At 41.1% G+C, this 22,612-nt stretch overlaps 2 protein-coding genes across 2 annotated transcripts in view; one reads left to right on the top strand and one right to left on the bottom strand.

Annotated features, from left to right (window-relative positions):
* rassf4a (Ras association domain family member 4a) overlaps nucleotides 1-22,612 on the top strand; it is a 28,511-nt gene that overhangs the window by 1,369 nt on the left and 4,530 nt on the right. The window contains exons 2-5 of the mRNA XM_086180825.1: nucleotides 10,819-10,887; nucleotides 10,983-11,058; nucleotides 19,557-19,663; nucleotides 21,802-21,881. Of these exons, the coding sequence (XP_086036951.1) occupies nucleotides 10,835-10,887; nucleotides 10,983-11,058; nucleotides 19,557-19,663; nucleotides 21,802-21,881 (316 nt within the window). The 5' untranslated portion in view covers nucleotides 10,819-10,834. The remainder of the gene's footprint in view (nucleotides 1-10,818; nucleotides 10,888-10,982; nucleotides 11,059-19,556; nucleotides 19,664-21,801; nucleotides 21,882-22,612) is intronic.
* LOC147247589 (growth-regulated alpha protein-like) lies at nucleotides 2,212-3,924 on the bottom strand. The gene is made up of 4 exons (XM_086180453.1): nucleotides 3,820-3,924; nucleotides 3,457-3,586; nucleotides 3,229-3,312; nucleotides 2,212-2,754 (listed from the first exon to the last, which is right to left on the bottom strand). The coding sequence occupies exons 1-4, from the start codon at nucleotides 3,884-3,886 to the stop codon at nucleotides 2,628-2,630; spliced, it is 408 nt and encodes a 135-aa protein (XP_086036579.1). The 5' UTR covers nucleotides 3,887-3,924; the 3' UTR covers nucleotides 2,212-2,627.

The raw sequence follows: 22,612 nt of genomic DNA on the forward strand, positions 1-22,612 counted from the left end.
TAATAATTTCTTTACACAGATTGAACTCCCCTCCTCATGTGGTGTGGTGTACTGCAATACTGCTGGGGAAGTGAGTGGATCATGGAAGCTTTGTCTATTTGTGTACGTCCTGCTGTAAACACTAGGTAGCAGCATTGTACTGGATAGTTCTGAATTGAAGGCCAACAGTTCATCTGACAGTAAAATGTGCACTGCTCTCATTTGCAACAAAGTACTTTCTACCTCAATTTAGGTCAGAGAAAGTCTTACTTTATAGATATTTTAAGACAATCACACCTCCATATCCCAGGTTTTTGATAGTGACTGTGTCTCCCATTTATTATTATTCTATTCAAGTACTGCAATGATAGGGTGTTACAGTGGTGCGGTGGTTAGCACTGTTGCCTCACAGCAAGAAAGATCGGGGCTCAAGCCCCAGCTTGAGCACAGGGTGCAGTTTGTGTGTTCTCTCTGTGCCTGCGCACTGGGTACTCCAGATAGGCGTACCTGGAGAGGCACTAGGCTGATTGATTCTCTAAATTGACCGTAGGTGTGGCTGTGAGTATGAATGGTTGGCTGTCTACATGTGTTGGCCCTGCGATGGACTGGTGACCCCTCCAGGGTGAACCCTGCCTCTCCCCTCCCATAACAGGATAAGCAGTAAGAAAATGGATGGATGGACTACAATGATTTTCACTAACATATTTTAATCATCTCAAAAACCCCAAATGATATTAAGAGGGGATAAAGGTAAAAGGATTGCCTGTCAGTCAGCCAATCTGCTGCCAGAAATATGCAACCACAGGACTACACCAAAATAAATGCACAGTGTCGTCCTCCTAATCAGCACAAAATTTACAATCATTATCATCTGTTATTTTTCTTTTTTTCTTTTTTTTTAGCTTTTTTAGATTGATCTTTGCAATAAGACATGTTTGTTGTACATTTCGGAAAAGCCACATCTGCTGCATGTGTGACATACATTAGTTAAAGAGAATCTTATAGCTGAATAAATGGAATTAGAAAATTGAATCGGATCTTAATTGCATTTTTAACAGAGGTGGACAAAATACAAATTCCTTCAAAAAAGTAAAACAAAAAACAAAAACACCTGTACTCAGAGAAATGGCTCAACTTCAGTAAAAGTAGATACGTATTTGATATTGATATGATGTTCGTTTACTGCAATGTGTGTTCCAGTTGCGCTGCTCCGGTTTTGTCCCTTTAAGGTTTTCAGGCTTCTCAGTACCACTTTACAATTTACATCGTGTTGAGGAATAAAACTACAAAATCCTCAAAAATGCAAACATTGAAGTAAAACAGAGATACCTCGACATTGTACTTAGCGTATCCAACACTTGTAGAGGTAAATAATGTTTGGATGTTAATAAGTAGCAAAACCACAGAGAGGTCCAGCATGGAACCTCTAGTAAATCTATACTTATGGTTCCAGAAACCAGAAATATACCCAAGCTAGTATATGTACTTTTAGGTTAATTGTCATTTTAATGTAAAAGTAAAGCTGAAGCTAAGCGTTGACTGTAAACCAACATGAATCACGTCACGCAAAGTAACTTTAGCTGCCACTTAAGAGCAGCAGTATAAAAAGATCACAGCCTGTATTTGAGGACATGATCTTAATAGACTTGATAATGGCTTTGTGGGGGTTGATCTTGTCGTTTGTATTTATCCGCAACTTTGAAGTAATAAAGTCCTGACCCCTCTAAAGCTATGACAAAAGGACTCTTGTTAAAAAGTTAACTTTCACTTTCCTTATGATGCGAGCTGTCTTGTAATGAGCCATTAAGGTTCACACGCCAGTTTCGCAACAATCCATTTCAACCCAATGTGCATTGAAGTGAATAATGACATGTTAGCACATGTCTCCTCATTCTCCGCTAACCTCATACATGTCGAATCATCTGTAACGGTGGAACATTTTAGTGTGATATTGTCACAACTGATGTTTTTTTTCCATTCAAAATACTTGCAGATAATTATAATAAAATGTCCTACTGAACTTTCAAATGTTCCTGCTTTAATATCAGGGCCTCTTGTTATAAGTTTGATTATTTGCAGATATTTTGAGTGTTATATGTTTGTGTTGTGCCTGCTGCTGACTCACATTCTGTCATTTATTAACTACAGCTGAGGTTGAGGGTCACATCCTACCAAGGAAGAAATTGTTGCTCCCATTGTTCAGTTTTACAGGAAGCCAAGAGCATAAATAATAGATAGTCACAATCAAACCGTTGTTCTGATACCTTTATTTTAAACCATTAAGCTGAAATATTTCCACGTTCATATAAAATAAATAGCCAACAAAAACTCTGCATATATACAGAACTAAACCTAAAATTTCCTTTAAACAGTGCTCTAAAGCTGTTTATGTTACTAAGCCTCCAGGGCTTAGTTATCAACATCAGTCATCTGCATAGAGGAATAAAGTCCCCCACCACTGGCCTGGAGAAAAGTTCAGTTTTCAGCTCAGACAACGTTGTCTGAACCGCTTGACATTCATAGAGTTGAGAAAATATAGTAGTGTTCTGTTTTTTGTAACGACGACTGTGTCCTGGATATCAGCAGTCCACATGAGGCAAGAACCAGCATGTACAAATTTCTCTCCTCACAGTAGCTTGATAGCTGTGTTAGTTAGAGGGTGAGGCTCCCCGGTGCTGGCCGTGGCTCCTCTTGCGAGAACGCTGGCGCTGACCTCTGCCCCTCCTCCTCTTCCTCCTCAGGCACAGCTTCACATTACGTCCCAACGAGTGAGCTCTGGATAACACAAATGCAGAATATGACTTGGTTTGACTGAGTTGAGGGTCAGAGTACAAGAATCTCTCAGCTGCTGAATTCACTGTCCGGGTAGTGCCTTATTAAAATAATTTGTGAATGTATGATGACTGTAACAGGAATAATCACGGCTCTGTATCAAGCTGTGTTGATAAGATTGCTTTCCTGCCAGAAGGTGTGTTGAAAAGATCACGAAAGGTAATAAGTTGGCTTGTTATTACAGTAAGTGTTTTGGCAACACTGTGATTTACGGGAAATATGAATGGGTGGATACCCAACCTCTATCCCGCACTTAAACAGTTAATGAAGTTTTGTTTGGTTAAGTTTAGGATTACAAAACCTTGTGTGTGTGTGTGTGTGTGTGTGCGTGTGTGTGTGCGTGTGTGTGTGTGTGTGTGTGTGTGTGTGTGTGTGTGTGTGCATATGTGTGCGTGTGTGTCAGATAAAGGATCTCACCTTTTCCAGCAGCGAACTAGCTGTTTACCCAACTGTGCATCTGGATCCAGACAGACATCCCTATTGTTACTCTTCAGTGTCACTCTGAAAAACATGTATAAACCACACACTTAGTCACCCTCCACTGGGTGTGTGTGTGTGTGTGTGTGTGTGTGTGTGTGTGTGTGTGTGTGTGTGTGTGTGTGTGTGTGTGTGTGTGTGTGTCTTCAGGATATGGTTAGTACTCACATCACAGTGACGTTGTTGCAACTGGGGCTCTTTGGGTAGACTTTGAGGTCCTGCAGCTGCCCTCTTACACCAGCTTGTGTTTGTGGACACAAACATCTTCCCGGGACGTACGTGCTGTCTAACTCTTTCACTGCACAGACACAGTAACAGGATTAGATGTTAATACAGTGCAACAGAGATTAAGTTACCATAAGATCTCTCTCACACACACACACACACATACACACACACACACACACACACACACACACACACATGCATCACAGTTCAGCCTGAACAAAACACATCTTCACTGTTTTCCAGATGTTAATCATTTACATATACAGATACAGTACATGTGGAGAACAAGGCTGTGATTCCTACCTGTAATCAGCACACCACAGATGCCCAGAAAAGCAAGCTGACAGACTGATGCAGGATAAAGCGTCATACTGGAGACTAAGTGAGTGCTAAAACTGAGCCCCTGAACCACATGGTACTGTTTTATACTCTCGCTCCTCCCACACACGCTCAGACCCGGGCTTTCCACGCCCGGAAATTCCCAAGAGCACTTTCCCTTCTCTACAGAGGATGTAGGAATCAGGGACACCATTCCTCTGCATTTGTCAGAACATAACAGAACCCCGAAGGACACAGTAACAGTTGTCCTGTGTTTGTCATGATGCTGACATTATTCTGACATTATGTTGTCCATCAACATATCTATGTTTGAGGTCCAACAATAACACAAGGTCAAATAGAAGTTAGATTGATGGAAATGTCAACTGAGTGTTTCAAACTGTGTCAAACATCACAGACATCAGAGAAGTGGTCAGCTGACCTGAATCAACTACCATTTCCTCCATGTCTTTTAGTCAAGTCAGTTTTATTTGTATAGCACTAAATCATAAGAAAAGTTATCTCATGATACTTTGCAAATACAGTAGGTTTAGCACCATACACCGGTACTCCAGACCCAGGCGCAATGGGAACGGCCATCTGCTTTGACTGTTTGGGGGAAAAGAGACTAGAAAAACAGGGGCAGAGACAAACACTGATAAGGGAAAGTGAAAGAGGCAGAAAAGAAAGACAGCGGGACAGAGTCAGAAAGGAAAGGGGGGGGGACAAATGGGTAATGAGCAAGAAATAAGGAGAAAGACAAGCAGAGAGAAAAGACAGAGGCAAGGGGGACCGGGAGACTTAAGACACACAAAAAAACAATAACAGAATTGTAAAATAGCTACCAATAATAACATGTAATGGCTACTTAAGCAATCAACTTCAGCATAATAGGAGCATGGACACAACACTGATGTTAATGTTAGTACAATATTTAGAATACTTATATAAATACTACTTGTACTAACATTAAATCTGATGTGAAGGATGGCAGCTTGAGCGTCTTAAGGTCTGTAGCCCCCCTGTGAGGCGAAAAAGCACAAAAACTCCAGGGAAGAAGTCAAGTTAAAAACACGAACAACGACCGGGAGGAGTTGAGAGGAGTTCAGTGCATCGTGGGAGATCCCCAGCAGTCTAAGCTTATAGCAGTATATCTAAGGGTTTTCTGGGTCCAACATAATAACTTCAGTTTTGTCAGAATTTAGTGGGAGGGGATTGCAGGTCATCCATGTTTTTATGTCCTTTAGACAGGCCTGAGGTTCAGTAAGCAGGAAAGACAAGACACCGTACTGGTTTGTGCTGTCAAACATGAGAAAAATATCAACCTGGGACAGATGGAGGAAATGATGGTGGACCTGCGGATCACTAAGGATATGTCGGTGCATTGGAGAAAACTTCTAGACCAATACTGGCCACTCCGGAACAGCTTCATGTTAAAAATATCAAGACCAGAGTCTGGGACCCAGGCACCCTCTGTGTGTGGATCGACAATGAACCTGTGAAGTTGGGGAGCTTAGAGACGCTCTGAAAGCTAAATTTCCCAATCTGAAATACGCTGTATGGCTATTAATTGTCATTTGGGGTAGGTGGCAAGTAGCACTGCTTCCCCATTACTTTTGTTTTTCTGTCTTGCCTTTATCTATTTCTATTTTTTCCCTCTTTCACTTTGAGAAACGGAGATTTGGGACCTCAAAGATGGATTTGGTTAATTGCTGTATGAGATTCACAGAGATTTGTCTATTTCATCAAATGGTAGTTGTACACCCCTATGGAAATTAGTTGATTGTCCAGATGTTGTCATGGTTGGCTTGTTTTTTGGTGTGGCTTTTGTTTTTTTGTTTGATTTGTTTTACCCTCGCTTTACTTTCGTTAGTGGCCTGTATAAGGGAATATTGCTTTTTCTATGGATTAACAGGCTGTATGGATAGATTGCCTCAAAGTAAGGGATTGATGTTCTCTATCTGATTTTTCTCCCCCTTGGAGTCTTGTTAAAAGGACTGGGATGGGAGGGTTAGGGTAGGCTCTTCAGGGTACGTGGTTGCAATGTCTTCCCAATATCCATCTCCTGCTTAGTATTGTTTAATTCTTTCTTGCGGGGGGGGTGTGTGTGTGTGTGTGTGTGTGTGTGTGTGTGTGTGTGTGTGTGTGTGTGTGTGTGTATACACGTACGTGCACAAACTCAGCCAGAAACCTGGGTGTCATGATTGATGACCAGCTGACCTTTAAGGTTCATGTGGCCTCAGTTTCTCGGTCTTGCCGTTATGCCCTCTACAACATCAGGAAGATCAGCCCCTCACTGACCCAACAGACCACACAGATTCTGGTTCAGGCTCTTGTCATCTCACGCATTGACTACTGCAACTCTCTTCTGGCAGGCCTCCCTGCATGCTCATTCAAGCCTCTGCAGATGATCCAGAATGCAGCAGCACGTCTGGTCTTCAACCAGCCCAAAAGGGCACATGTCACCCCGCTGCTGGTTTCTCTTCACTGGCTTCCAGTGGCAGCCAGGATCAAATTCAAGGCACTTCTCTTGGCTTACAAAACAATCACAAGAACGGCTCCAGCCTACCTGGAATCCCTGATCCAGGTCTACTCTCCTTCTCGCCCACTACGCTCTGCATGCGAAAGACGCCTGGTGCTTCCAGCCCAGCGCTGCTCCAAATCTCTAGCCAGACTCTTCTCTTCTGTTGTTCCCAAATGGTGGAACGAACTACCGAACTCTGTGCGTTCTGCTGAGTCCCTTTCTACTTTTAAGAGACAATTGAAGACTCAATTGTTCAGAGAGCACCTAGGCACTTAACCTGACTCTTCTCCTCTTTGGGGTAGAATAAGTCAGAGGGTCCAAGACCCAGCACTTAGTGATTATGTAGCACTAACTGTGTTGTGTGATGTTGTATGTCTGTTATATAAAAAAAAAATTTAAAAAGAAAAAAAAAAGGGTGGGGGGGCAACACTTCTTCTGCCACTAGATGGCAGTACCTGTGACCAAATCACAACTGAAGCACTTTTGCACTTCCTATGGACTTTTCCTTAATTAGGTCTAAATTCTTGCTTGTGTTGTACGTCGCTTTGGACAAAAGCGTCTGCTAAATTAAATTGTAGAATTGTAGAATTGTAGGGATATGTGTGTGTGTGTGTGTGTGTGTGTGTGTGTGTGTGTGTGTGTGTGTGTGTGTGTGTGTGTGTGTGTGTGTGTGTGTGTGTATGCATGTGGGGGGACAAGGTTGGGGGGGTATTCAGTCGCTGCTTTGTATGGGTTGTGGGCGCGTGCATGTAGTGTTTGTGCGTATTTGGTTGTGTTGTTTTGTGTATGCTTGTTGCTTACATGTACAGTATGTGAAGGGGGGTACAGGTCTTGCTCTGTCTTCTCAGTGTTGTGTTATATACAACTCATCCTTTATCCTATATACCACCAAGTCTATTTGAATGACTAGATTAACCGTTTTTTTTTTTTCTTTTAACGCACATCGCCTTCATTTGCCCAATAAACGCACTAATTTTCTGGATGTATCAAGAAAGGAGGGAGTGGACATCGCCATGGACAGCAAATCCCACTTGCTTCAAAAGGATGTCCATAAACTGCTGAATAAATATTACTGTGTAAAGGCAAACCCTTCTGCTCTGAATAAAACAAAAGAGTATTAATTGTGGTACGCCATAATTTCAGTTCACCATCTTAGGTGTTGGGAGTGATTTACGGTGAGGGTTAGGGTTTGCCAGTGAAGATTTTGCACACATACCTTCCCTTAACCCTAGGATGCATGACCTACTTATACCCACACTCTTCCATGGGTGGGGTCAAAAATGACTGTAGTTGAAATAAATGCGTTTTTGCAATAAACTTGGGACATTTCTTTCATTTTGGTTAGAGATTAAATATTTTGTTCAACAAAAGAGTAGTTTCAGTTTTGATATGTTCTTTCTTCACTTTTTATTCAAATTTTATACAGTAAAATCAATGAAAAAGTTATCAGAATACATTTATTCATCCTCCATATCGACAGAGGGACAGAGTACAGTCGCTAGGTCACCGTCCAGTGTTCAGACACAAACATGCCTCTTCTCACTCTGTGCAGCTTTCACAGACTGTTTTCTTCTGGCTATGACCACTGCAAACAGAAGTATTGCATTCACAGCAGTAATTGGTGGCTTTGCGGTCTTTGCTTCTGAGGCAAAGGTGGCAACTCTTTCTTTTCTGCTGGCCCTGTGTGCTTCTCTCTCCTGTGGCTGGATTTGAGCAGTTTTTGTGACTCCACACCCTGCCATTGCTTCGGTGATGAAGGTTGGTAGGTTTGGGTTACCTTCCAGGCGACTCTTCATGTGTGGAGTCACAAGCTCCATAGAGAGCTCTGTGAGGAAGTGTCGTCGTCCATCGCTGATACCTTTGTAAAATTCAGGGTGCTGAGCCCTGAAAAATGTGTAGGCATTCAGAGTGGCGATATCAATCATGTAGTACCAAAGCACCATGGGCCACCTCTGTGTCTGGTGCTTGCAGGTGTAGCTGCCAACCATCTGGTCCACAGTATCTACTCCTCCTTTGGTCTGGTTGTAGAAAAGGATCGCTTCTGTTTTTTTCTTTTGGCTGTTTTCATCCACCATCTTGCTGTGGTGCATTGTGCTAAGGAGAATAACCACCTTCCCTTTTTTCTCACATAGCTGATCATGGTCATGCTGTCATTGAACCCAAATTCTGTGCTGTGGACCTCCCTGGACCTGGAAGCCTTCATGACTGGAGGGATGTCTGGCTTGTTCTGTCGCAAAGTTCCCACAATAGTCAGACCCTTCTCCAGGAGATGCTCTGCAAGAGGCACGCTGGTGAAGAAGTTGTCAGTGGTGATGTTGCAACCTGTGTGTCTGAATCCACTGCACAACTGACGAACAGTGTTTTCCCCCAGATTCTTCTGGATCTCTTCTCCTGGTTGTCTCCCTAGGTACACGATCCCATCAATTGCATATGGTCTGCGTGCATCACAAACCCGGAAGATCTTTATGCCATACTTGGCATACTTGCTCGGCATATACTGCAGAAACCGGGTCCTCCCTCTGAATGGCACAAGTTGTTCATCCACTGTGACACAATCACTGGGGCTGAATTTCTGCCTGCAGTTGATAAGGAACAGGTCCTATACGTAGTGGAAAGCTGCCATGTGGTCTGTTTGCAGGCAGTAGGCCCTGGTCCTCTTGTCATCGAATCGTGAGAAACGGCAAATATCTTCAAACCTTGCAATTGACATAGTGGCCTTGCACATTGGGTTATGCAGAGGACTCCCAAAAAGCGTATGGATTGGTACATCCATGTTCTTCTCACTTCCTGCAAGAATGGTCAAGCCAATGAAGGCCATGAGCTCATGTTTGGTGACATTTTTCCACTCTTCTCCTCTGTCTGTGGCTACTCCTTGTCCTTCCATATTTGTGCATGTCAGTACCTCTTCTATTATATCATCAGACATGACCAGCTTCCATGCATCTATCGGGGAGACGGTACTAAACCCAGGTGCAGGCCCTAGCCGACTTCTTAGAATATTGTGGCTTGGTGTTTTAGCCTGGCTAGGAGGGATCTCTGCCCAGTAAGAGCCCTCGCGGCTCATTCTGTTGGACACAATGTGCATTTCCTCTTCGGAGGACTCATCAGAGGACTCCTCTGTGTCTGACTGAGCTTTTTCAGTGGGGGGAGGATGAATTCCAGGCAGCCTGACATCTCCAGGTGGCCAATAGTCTGGATCCTCAACATCGGAGATCCTCAGATCCTGACTCAATCCCTCCGATGGGCTCTTCATCCCATCTGTCCGTGATCAATTCTAGGGCCAGGTCCACAGGCATCCTAGCTGGCCTCCTTGCAGCCATGTTCCCTTAGGTTGGAAGAAAAAAAATACTTTAGAAAAGATGATGTTTGAATGGCACACAGAACATTAAATCATATATATATATATATATATATATATATATATATATATATATATATATATATATATATATACACACCTCTTCATACCTGGTTTAATCTGGAGGCACAGGTAGCCTGGTGTTCTTTAGAGGAAAATCTAGTGAGACCACATAGGCTTCAGGATGAAATTTACTCTAACATCCCTCTTAGAAGATATAAATCCAAGTTTGGCTCTTTAAACTCGCATCTTTGTTGCCACATGGAGAACATGGAGTCCCACTCCAACATTCATTTGACATTCCAGCCTCACCTTCCTTTATTTCATAATTTTGCCTTTGCAAGTTGTCTATTGGTGTATATGTGTAACTATTTCCTGTTTGAATCACAAAATACAAGAAAAAAATGATCACGAAAAAAAACATCAACTTGGAAGGTTCCCTTCTGAAAATCCAGAAGACAAGAGGCTCCTCTTGACCCTTGGAGGATACTAGAGCTTGTTGCTATGATATCGATCGAAGACAAATATGCCCTCATCACATTATGGTGGAAAATAATGTGTTGAGTGGAATTCGTGGCTGTGAGGACAGAAATTTATGAGGACAGAATAACTCCTTATCCTTCTCTATAGCCTCTGAACATTTCATCTGTCACACATTGTCAACCGAAGCAAAAATAATTTAGGTTATCCAAACTACAATTTAGATCTGCCTGGAATTCATTGGTTTAATCCCACAAACAGACAAACAGATGAGTGGAAGTAATAAAGCAGTAGCAGGTGTCTTCCGTCCATGAGACAGACAACAGTGTCCTCTGGGATTTGTTGACAATTGTTGCAACATGTTTCCTCTGTATTGGTCTGTTGGCTCTTTGTCAGAAGCACCATGTGATTTATCTTAATTCCCTTGTCTCTTTATTTTAACACAACAGCCATTAGTTTAACAGGATGTTATTAAAATACATCCAGAACTACATAAACTGAACCCCAAAATAAAAACATTTTTTTCTTTTCTGATATAGAGATATATCTGTTAATCCAATGTGTTTTTATTCTTAACTATTCCCTGTTGTTGTAAATGTCAATTATATTTTATTTCCTGTAGCTGACCTGAAGTCAGAATGGGTGAGCGCCAAATGTTCGTGAAGCTCAGTGAGGAGAAACTGATACCAAAGTGAGTACTTTATTTCATACTTGGTTAGTAATTCATTGTTGCTTACACTAAATAGCCGCTAATCTCACTGTTTATGGTTTTGTGTTCATATTCAGGTCTGACATATTGTCCCTGCTTCGGACCTACAACTGTTACCATGAAGGCAAAAACTTTCAGCTAAGGACTCGGGAGGTAAGAGATGGATCACCCACCAGGAAAAATAGCAAACAGGGAGACTTGTGAAAAGAGCTTACTGGTATGTTTGAATGTGCTCCAGTGTATTTGCAGGACAAACAGCCCTTTGAAATTAGTTGCACTCATATAAAAAGTAAAACCAATTAAACCAGCATTGGCAGGACAAGAAAATGGGGCCCATGCAGGCACCATGGACTTCTGAGCACAAACCTGAGATTCCTGGGTTTCTTTCCAACATGGCAAAAAGCTGACAGACCACAAAAATCCCCTATCCTACTACAGAACATAGAAATTGAGAGGACGGACTCTTGAGTCTTACCAACCGCTTAGCAAAGTGTTTTCATGGTAAAGTTCTTGTTGTTGCGGTGTGTCAGAGCAGATGTTTGTGTAAGTGTGGTTATTTGTTTGATAATTGTTCTGCGGGGCCCATGGTCAGGAGTTCCCCTTTGTGTTGACCAGTTTACACATTGTAGAGACTTGCACCCCTGTGGTGGGCTAAAAAAAAAAGTCCCTTAACCAAAGAGTGCAACTGCTATCGCCTCCATTTAGTCTTTGTGTGTGTGTGTGTGTGTGTGTGTGTGTGTGTGTGTGTGTGAGTGAGTGTGTGTGTGTGTGTGTGTGTGTGTGTGTGTGTGTGTGTGTGTGTGTGTGTGTGTGTGTGTGTGAGTGAGTGTGTGATGAGGGCAGGGCTTTTCAATCCCCCTTCAAAGGTACTCACTGATCTCATTCTGGGAAAAACCCCCTCTGCCCAGACCAAGTGCAGCATATTCAACATGTCCGGTATTATAGACGGATAAAATGTCATTATGAGCTAATTTTAACCAAAAATAAGGATGCAGCGGCCTTAACCCAGAAATTTGTTCATAAAGCCACATCATTGAAATTTGTGCCATTTTTTTGTGCCATTTTTTCCAGCACCATAGCTTTGTAACATTTAACACTTTACTCTAGGTCACAGTATGACACCATCAAATCAGTTTATTCAGAACCAAAACCTATTTCACTCAAACAGATTTAGCACAAACTTGTGGAAGCACAGTGTGTAAGAGCATTCTCTCGTGTGTGTGTGTGTGTGTGTGTGTGTGTGTGTGTGTGTGTGTGTGTGAGAGAGAGAGAGAGAGAGAGAGAGAGAGAGAGAGGTTTTAAAATAGTGTGTAAGAGCATTTTCAGTCGTGCGTGTGTGTGTGTGTGTGTGTGCGTGAGAGATGTTTTCAGTATAGTGCGTAAGAGCATTTTCACTTGGGTGAATGTGTGAGGTTTTCAGTGCAGTGTGGAAGAGGTAATCCTGAGTAATATCTCAGATGACTCCTTCATGAGGATGTTAATGCTCAAGTTTTATTGAATATATTGAGAAAAATGTTGATTTCTTTAGTTGGTGATCAACTGTAATTTGCGGTGATGTCCCGGGTCATGCTGAGAGTTGTTCCTCATATAGTCACCCTCCATCTACATGTGATGAATGAAAATTTTGAAGCGTAATGAATGTAAAAAAGGCAGCTACTTATGTTGTTATGATTTTATGTCGCTCTGTGTGCTTTTACTCAAGCCACTTAATGTTTTAGAAAAGTCAAAGACTGGCAGACACAGAGGAAGGGTGACAATGTGTGACCGTGACTGACTCATTAGAGCTCGTCTCAGAACAGCACCCTCACAAGTTAGTGGTTTAACAAGGTCATAGTTTGTAGTCAGAGTGACAAATTGAAACGGAAAAAAAAAATCAAACTACGTTTTTCAAATTAAAAAGAAATTCATTCTTCATTTCTGTAAGATCCCGCATCATAACATCATCAATCTGGACTTGGTAACACTGAAGGGAATACCTTGATAGGGAGTGCATTACTCAATCCCACTGCGAAAGCAATTCATTTTTGATGAGCTGCACAAAGGCAAACAATTATTTTCCAGAGCTGCACCTTTAAATATCTGAAATATTTTCAACTGGCTCTTGATGAATAGACCCACTGCTTGGAGAGGGAAAAAATACAATTTTTCACAAGTTTATTCTTGCTCCACTGTTCAGTGCTTACTATGAATATTTTCTTTGCGTAAAATGAGAGCGAAACAGCTGTACAGTTTTGGTGAGAATAAAGAAGCTCCAACCATTACTCTCTAAAATATAACTGAAAAAAATAAACTGTCATCTGAAACCACATACATTTTTTGGGGGGCAATTTATGATTTTATCAGATGCATAGGGGTGATAATAGCTTTCCTACAAAATCATGCCATGGTCTTAAAAATAGCGTGTATGTAACACATAATATTTTTGATGTTGTTTGAATAATTCATGTAAGTACTGTGTTAAAGTACAATTGGTGTGTGATCATCATGACTTCCAATCAGTTACTCGTCTATGGTGACAATATATTGTTTTGTTTTAGCTCAGCACACTTATATTTGAACTTTTTTACCTTTATTTTTGAAGGAGTATTATAAAGTGTGGTTTTTGCTGCGATAATGTACCATGTGATGAACTTGAGAATAAAGGAAGAACAGTAACTCCTCTTGTTCTAATAATTCATTCTTAACGTACTCTCAAATATTGGCAATGTAAGAATTTAAGCCAAATGTTACAACCTATCAGATCACATCTGTTGTCATTTGTCACCATCGCTCATATTTTTGCTGGCATGCGGGCAAAACATTACTCAGGAGCTTGGTTTTAGAAGATGGTCGATGAGCATCATTGGGGAAACTCCTAAAATGAATTTGAGGTGGATTATGGTGAGTGAGTGGACAGATTTGAAGACATGTGACATTTCTAGACATTTGTTTGTACAAACGATTATCCAGACTAATGCAAACAGTGAAATGAGGCCAGAGTGGGTGGAAGAGACTGTATAAGGTTTTGTAAATGTTGTTCTAAAGTGACATCAGGATCACGCTTCTAAAGTCTAGTCAGGTGATGTGTGTTAGTCATGTCGTGGGAAAACAAGTCAAGTGGTTTGACCTGAAGGCTCAGTTTCATTCACTGTAAACAATCCCAGGAAGTTTTTCAAGAAGGAAACAAGATCTAACATGTATATGCTTGCTAAGAGTTCGACTGTATAACTTCCAACAATGAAAATGATATGATTTTGCTCAGGAGCACTTCAGCAGCGTGATTATCAGTTCATATCCCTGTAAACTGTTCTAGAGATTCAGTAACTCACTTCAAACACACACTTCAAATATTTGGGAAAACACTCATTTTAACTTTCTGTTTTTCTATATAAAACTTATCAGATATTGGCTGGTAATTGAATTAATTTGCCGTCTTCATTTGGATTGATGCTAAGAATAAGAATAAGAATACTTTATTAATCCTCAAATAGCCCACAACATTACCTCGTCTTACCCAAATGACGTCCCACTGTCTCCATCTAGTGGTTGTATCAAGCCATTTTAATTGTAGTAGACCACCAGCTGTAGCACTTTTTCTCAGCACTAGATGGCAGCACAATGACGCACTTCATAATTTATCCCAGGGGTGGCGTGGTTCAGAGATAGAGTGGCCGTCTAAAAACCGAGAGGTCGTTGGTTCGAGCCCCACTTCCCCCAGTTACCATGTCCAAGTATCTTTGAACAAGATACGGAACCCCTAATTGCTCCTGATGGCCCTGAGATGGACTGGCGACACATCCAGGGTGAACCCTGCCTCTCACCCAATGTCAGCTGGGATACACTCCAGCCCCCCCCCCCCCCCTCCCCCAAGGGATAAGCAGTATAGAATGGATGGATAATTGATCCCCAATATCAATACTAGTGACTAGTGGAGGGAGATAGTGTTTCATATTTGAATTTATTATATATATGTATATATATATATACACACATATATATATTTATATATATATATATATATATATATATTGTTTGTTTGTTTGTTTGAAGTCAGATATGATACAATAGCTCAAGAGTTGATTGTTCTGTCCATGTAAATTTTAACCGCTTTTGCCCAAATTATTTTGTCGTGCGTGTGGGTGTGCATGTGGGTGTGCATGTGGGTGCGTGTGTGTGCCTACTTTTGTGCCTGCTTGTGTGGGTGTGCCACGTTTTACTCTCTTTTTTTTTTAATCAACTTCATGTTTTCATTTTTTAAAATATTTTTACTATGTTCCTAATTATTCTGTTGTCAATTTTTGTAGTAACTACAAATTATTCTACTCATTCGAAAAAAAAATGGATGGATGGATGGGTGGGTGGTTTCTGAGTCTTGATTTAATCTCTAATTTTAACTGGATTTGGAATGCAGTGACGTGTTGTGTAAAGTAAACTCCAGAGAAACAATATTTACACATTTCATTATTTTAATAGTTGTATCGTATACATCTTTAAAAAAAAAACTTAAACAATGTAAACATGGAAATGAGTCCTCAGTGCATATAAATAAATAACATTGACTTGTTCAACCATCATTCATTGTGTTGTTTGAACAAACAGGTTCTCAGCCTGAGTTGTTCATGAGACACTCCTCCAGGGATCCCCTCAACAACATGTCTCCTCAAGACCTGATCTGGCCAAACAGCCAGTCTACAGGGTCTCTGCCCCTGCAGTCTCCTTCTCTTGATATTTTGACAGAAAATTCCTCTGAAGTGTTAAGAGTGGAGGGTCTGGTAGTCCTGAGAGAGCGGGGAGACCCCCGAGGCAGTGAAGCTGAAACAGAGTGCTTCATTTGAGCTTTTGGGAATTGTCTTATCCTGGGTGATCTCTGGAGCCTGACAGGGCCGCAGCTTGGGGCCTCCACAGGACGGGCAAGAGCCTGGATACTGGTCATGTAGTCCTCTAGAGACTGGGAGGTCTGGGTAGACTGGCAGGCTGAGGGGTGGATAGATGAGTCCTCAAGTGTTTCAATGATGGTGGGTAAGAGAGGCAGGGAGAGTAACAACCGCCTGCGTTTCATTCTGTTGGGTAACAAAACAAAGCTAGTTAGTCATTTGTCTGTAATTACACGGACAAATCTATTCGTCAAAAATATATTATATTAATTCAATTTAATTTATAATGAATGTGACTCCTGATACCGTTTTGACTGCTTTTCTATTTATTTGTTTCAGATAAGCTAACAGCTGGACATGTCCTTCCTTATTTATGTATATAGCTTGATTATTAAGAAACCCGTTGCTGTTAAATTATAGACCTGGTTTGTTATTTGTGAATCTGTGTGACATCTCTAGAATTACTTTGTTAAAATTGTTGGCTCGTTAGCCCTGTGCAATGAAGAATAGAGTTAAATGATGAAGACAAAAGAAGTTTGCTCACCTTTGGTGCCTTAAGTCTGGGGCGTGGAGTGAAGCAGAGCGATGTGAATCTAGTCGTCTGAGTTGAGAATGACTGGTCTGCTGCTTTTCTCCAGCCTTTATAGAGCCACAGCGCAACAAAGTGATTAACCGCTGCTGCTAAATATAACTCTGTGCTGACCTTACTGTCGTTTGCACGCGCGCACGCGCGCGCGCGTGTGTGTGTGTGTGTGTGTGTGTATGTGTGTGTGTGTGTGTGTGTGTGTGTGTGTGTGTATGGGTGTGTGTGTGTGTGTGTGTGTGTGTGTGTATGGGTGGGTGTGTTCATGCCTGTTCAGGAAACTTTGCTGCTGGGGGTTAGCGAGGTCGATTGGTCCAGTCTCACTCAATGTTTATATTCCAGTAACAATGCAGCCATTGGGGCAGTTTGCCTCACCTTCTTACTTCTGTAGCACTTCAAAACCATTTTTCTTTTTTTGATCGCATCACTGTGAAACACTGACATGCAGATTAAAAGCAAGATGGCAGATTATTCATGCATTTCAACAGTTTCTACTCCTAGACATTGTGGAGAGTAGAATTCTGTTGTCTGTTTGAGTCTCTGACTTTCTATAAATACCATTTACACCCAACTAAACAGTACAACCTACATGCCCTTGTATTACTACATCCTGTTTGTCAGTTAGGATTTTGATACTCTCTCTGTCAGTCAGACAGTTCAAGAACAATTTTTACTTTAATTGACATGAAACCTAAGATGACTGGAATGTAAGGTTTTATTAACTGGAAAAGTCTTGTTTTTGTTTAATTTTTTTAATGATGACATTTACATCTTTGGACAAATGTCAAATTTAACAGAAAAAACAATATGACATGTGGTAGTAAAGTCAAATAATTAATCTTTTGACAACTGTATTGTGTTCTCGTTCATTAAATTGGTCAAACATTTTGGCTGTAACTAATAATCCAGTTATTAACCTTGAGAAAATACATGCAATTAGTGCTACAGTGTTGCACTTATGTTGACAAATACGTACGTCATACTTCCAATTGTTAATGCCATTTTTGAAAAACAGTGGATGAATTATTTACAACATTACACAACCTGTGACATGACTCAGCTAACTGTAGCACTAATATCTGGTGTGCATGCACTTCCCAGCATCCTCTCTGGCTGGCACAGGATTGTAGCCACAGACTCCATCAACTGTGCTATTAACTGCTGGGGATGAGTTTCAAGAGCATTATGAGAACTTGTTTAGTCAGGGCTTTAATTTAAGTGACATTGATCTATATGTAAAAGCACTACCAAATAGATTGAAATTTTAAGTTTCAACTTTTTGCGGGGGGGGGGGGGGGCGGCATGTCTCAGAGGTAGAGTCGCCTCCTGGCAACCAAAGGGTTGCTGGTTTGATCCTCATTTCCCCTGGTGACCATGGCAAAGTATCCTTGAGCAAGATATTGAATCCCTAATTGCTCCTCATGGCCCTGCAAAAAGACTGGAGACCCATCCAGGGTGAACCCTACCTCTCGCCCGATGTCAGCTGGGATAGGCTCCCATGACCCTTAACAGACAAGCTGTCTGGAAAATGGATGGATGAAACTTTTTGAGGTTCAGCTGTAGACCCGTGACCAGTTACCACCAGCTTCAGTGTTTGTTTCTTGTCAATATGGCCTCTTTTACAAAGAGATTCCACAATGACACTTAACTTGTCAACACAGAGCGGAGCTAGTGTGTTAGAGACACAACATGTTATACAGACAAATAAAAGCATAATATTCCTGTCATGAAAGCACTGTGTGTGTCTACAATGGAGGGATAGGCACCATTCATCCAGATATTCCCTGGAGTTCCTTTGATGGTGATAATAGTGGAGACACAATGGTCCATAATCTTCTAGTTATTCAACAGGGAGTAGGTCTGGTGACTGTGAAAGCCACATGATATTCATATTTATCTAACCACTCAGTGACCCTCGTGGCCTCTGGGTACTGCTTCTCCATGTGGCTATTTAACTTAAACACAGAATACTATCGACCACAGGGCTCAAATAAGGTCAAGTCTACTTCTGTGTTACAAGTTAGTCTAACATTTTAGAGCCATTTAATTAATTTGGGATTTGGCCCAACATGCTGCAGGGTAATCACAGCTTTCCAGGCTCAGTGCCAGCTGATCACACCGACAAAGGAGAATGTAGCTCTGGCTTTACACAACTGTAGTCAAAAATTGTTATATATTCTAAGCTTCTCTCCTTGTTGTGTTCAGTACGTAGCTCCAGACTCCAACTGCATGGTCAGCTTCTTGTTAACTGTAATGAACATGAGTAGTAAGACAAGCAAACTGTCTCAAAAGTCATCCAAAAAAGTCTTTACTGCATTAAATGAACCAGGTTTGTGCTCAATATTTAATTAGAGATGTTGCTTTTATTAGGTATCTACTCAGAACTACCTCAACTCAGCCTCACATCACAAAGCCTGAAGTTCCCCCTTTCTTGTATATACCAGTTTAAATAGATCAGGGTCAGGGGCTCATTTTGTCAAGACATAATCTTCCTCATCCTCTTTTAAAAAGCCAGCCATGATTAGTAACAGTACCTCTTCTCATCCTCAAAAAATGTTTAGTTTTGTTGATTGCAGGAAAGAGGGCTTTTGAGGTGCTGCATCAAATCGCTGCCCCAGTCAGGACAGTAGTTTGGAGTATGTATCTGACTCTAAAATCACAACCTGTCATAATTTTTTTTTACATTTTTTGGAGAAGAGTTGATGACTTTAGAGAGAGCTTTCTCTGCTGCCCCTCTGCCAGCGTTTCTTTGGAGCTAAGTTAACTAGCTTTCAGGTGTCTACCTACTTTTCTGGCAATGAAAATGATGGACGATAATGATGTATTTCCCAAAAAGTTTGCATGTTCCTGTAATATTATGGGCAAGTAACAGCCTTTTTCTTTATTGAAGAGGCCACACCATTTTCCTCTAAATTTAGAACTTTTGTGAAATCAAACAGCCTCCCCTCGCCCTGACATGTACGTGACCCAAAGCAGCATGTTTCTGTTGTCATTATTGCCTCCTTCTCAGACATGACTTCGCCTTTGTACTGTGTAAAAAGGGTGGGGTCAAGCTTGATGGGGTTTCTCCAAGATGACAGTGTTCACCCTGGAGTGGGGAGCGACTCTTCTGCACGTACACCTGATATTGAGCTGCTATGGCGGGGAGCCAGCAGGATATCCCCTCTGAGCTGGAGTGCTGGAAATAATTGTTGTATGTGTGTCTTGGTGAACAGGAGGACGGAACACTCATCCTTGAGGGGTTGCTGAACATCTACTGGGGTCTGCGCCGACCAATCAGACTCCAGATGTATGATGACAACGAAAGACTTCGTCTGAACCGGTACAGCAGCCAACACACCTTCATGGGCTGAGCAAACAATTGTGGATCTCACACAATACCATAGAAAGCACCCCTTACCCTGGTTTGTAGTTACTGGGAAACTCCTCTTACCTCACTTAAACAAAATGCTGATGTCATGAAGACTGGCTGCTGCTATCAGAAATGAAAGCTTACAGTCCAAAAAGAGTTGAAAGAGAAAATGATATCTAGATTAATTAATATATGTCCCAACATTTACTGGATCCAGTTTCCCACATTTTAGGGTTTATTTCTTTGTCTGATGGTAAATGAATATTTTAGTATTTGGGTTTTGGTTTGTCAAGAAAAAAATAGCAATTTGAACACATCACTTCAGAAATAGTATTATCTATCATCAGAAATGTTAATTATAATTTATAAGCATTAATAACGTTGGTTATTGTAGTAATAATTAATGTTCTCAGTTATTTCTGCAGTGGAATTAAATGTACTTTAGGCACATAAGGGAGACAAGAATATTCTCTTTTGCTTTAGATGAAATTATAGACAAGTGAGGTACCTTAAACTTTTCCTAGGAAACCAGATGATGCATATTCATTGATTAATATTCATTTGAGGTTGAAACTAAAACCCAAAGACAATTTGGGGGAGTGCGTTTTTTTTTAATGTCTTAACAATCATGAACCTCACTACTATTGTACTGAGTTTTAGCTGAAAGATTTCTAATTAGTTAAGCATAAAAAAATCAGTGAGGAAGCAGAGAGAAGGAGTTTTCTCTAAAGGAACGCAAACATGTCAATTAGCAAGTTAGCTTCCAAGCTAGCAAATTAGCTCGTAGTAGTTTAATTTCTTCCAGAAATGATATAGCTCTCAACTAACCCAGCAAAAAGCCCTATTTCCTAACCTCTCAGACCTCTTAAAAAACAAGAAAGATGTCAAGGCACTCCTCTTATAATTTAAATCCCTTTAATGAAAAAGCTAGTTCATGATCCAACTTAAAAACAATGCCAACATGTTTTGGCCACCATCTTCCTCAGGGTAAGAGTGACAGTGCTAGAGACAAGATTCAAAGACACATCAGTCAATCAGCTAAAGGAACATGATCCATCCCTAAAGCAGAAAAAGAAGCCAGATTATCCATGTGTACTTCCTTAAAATGTTTGACCGCGGCATAATCACAATAACTATCTAACTTTAGCTGCATATCTATGCTCAGCAAATCGATCCTGAAGGCAGCGTTTCGTCTGCCCTACATAGAAAGCAACGCAAAGAGAACACTTCAAGATGAAAATCCCTTACACTGTCTTACAGTTTATGAAATGTTTTATGGTGTAGTTTTGTTTTGTAACTGGGTAAGTAAACCCTTTTTCCTTGGTCAAAATATCACAGTTCTTACAGTGGCTAGGGCGATTAAGAACTATGGGTAACCAGGTAGTCTGTTGTCTGGCTGGAAGATGACTACCCGCCTATCCCCCAGTGTAGGGGCTCTTTTGAAAGAGAACACTGGTGGTCCCTCAAAAATGAGGAAAGTCTCATCACATTGAAAAAGATCCCAATTATCTTCAGTATGCCTTCAGCCTCTCTTGATTGTTTGAACTCGTTACCTAATTGAAGCCTGTGAGACTACATGGGTTGACTCCACCTCCTTCACCTGGAGTGGATCAGCTGATTGACTGATGTGTCTTTGAATCTGGTCTGTAGCATTGATTGTTACTCTTACCCTGATGAAAGTTTGGTCATGAACTAGCCTATTTATTAAACCGGTTTTAATTATAAGAACAGTGCCCTGGCGTCTTGCTTGTTTTTTGAGATTTCTGCCTTTTTTTTCTTTTTTTTTTGCTAAAGAGCACCATCAAATTATTCTTTTTACTATTTGAACGCCACAGCCCTCCAGTCCTTTCCTCTTCGTTCTGTTAGACATCTTCTTTTCCTTAAGTTCCGCCTGCAAGCTTTTCTAGGCCTTAAGCAGAATCTAATGGATTTATTCTCAACAGTTGAAAGCTCTGAAAAAGCTAGTGAGTGAATCTGAGGTTGTGCCCACACATGCGCGCACACACACATATATATGTGTGCGTGTGTATGTGTGTGTGTGTGTGTGTGTGTGAGGGAGAGAGAGAGAGAGCTCTCACAAGCACAAACTTCTCTGTGTCTTTCCACAGGAACAATAAATGTAGTGGACCAAAGCAACTCTCAGCTGAGTCAAACAATAACTCACAGGGCAGAGAAAATGGACCAGCTAGTGAGTAACACACACGTGCAGTTATTATCTCTGACACGAACACACACACTTGCTCACTCGCTAGATTACTGTTGAACCGATTATAGCTCAGCAAGTGCCTCACTCAGCATTTCCAGAGAAGAGTTTAGCTCACGTGTAGTGCCGGTGATCGTGCCCTCTGGATCAGGTCCCTATAAATAACATGGGAGAGACTGTTAGACACCGGCCTGACAATGGCCTCCTGTTGCAGCTCCGATCTCACAGAACTTGAGATGTAAACAATTGAATTTTCTTAGTATAATTGTCATTTATCCACTGCAAATTTCACTTTGAAGTTTTGTCATTTGATGTTTTACTACCTTTGAAGTGAATAATGTTATCTTACTTACGTGGTAGTTGTGCTTTAAAAGTAAGTTGCTTTAAACGTGAGTTGCTTTAAAAGTGAGTTTTTGACCTTGTGTCTATTGTTAGGTGATTAGCTTGGGAGAGTTATAATTCCGTCCATATTTTAATTCCACGTTTTAAGATTGTATGGGTCAATGATCGCATCCAGAGGAACTAAGTGATATTGTAAAACAAGCCATGTTTACACTAAAAATGCCCGGACTGAAATTATTTTTTAAATTATTTTTGTGGATTCTTTTTTGGTGTCATCTTGCAGGACACTGTGTCCTACTTTCCTGACTGCAACACATCTTTGCTGACAATACAAGAACATCTGGTACAGGAGTTTAGGGCGGTGTGTGTGTCTG

The sequence above is a fragment of the Aulostomus chinensis genome, chromosome 16 (assembly GCF_037954235.1).
Source record: "Aulostomus chinensis isolate RoL2024-O1b breed Wild chromosome 16, RoL_Achi_v1.0, whole genome shotgun sequence".
Classification (NCBI taxonomy): Eukaryota; Metazoa; Chordata; class Actinopteri; order Syngnathiformes; family Aulostomidae; genus Aulostomus; species Aulostomus chinensis.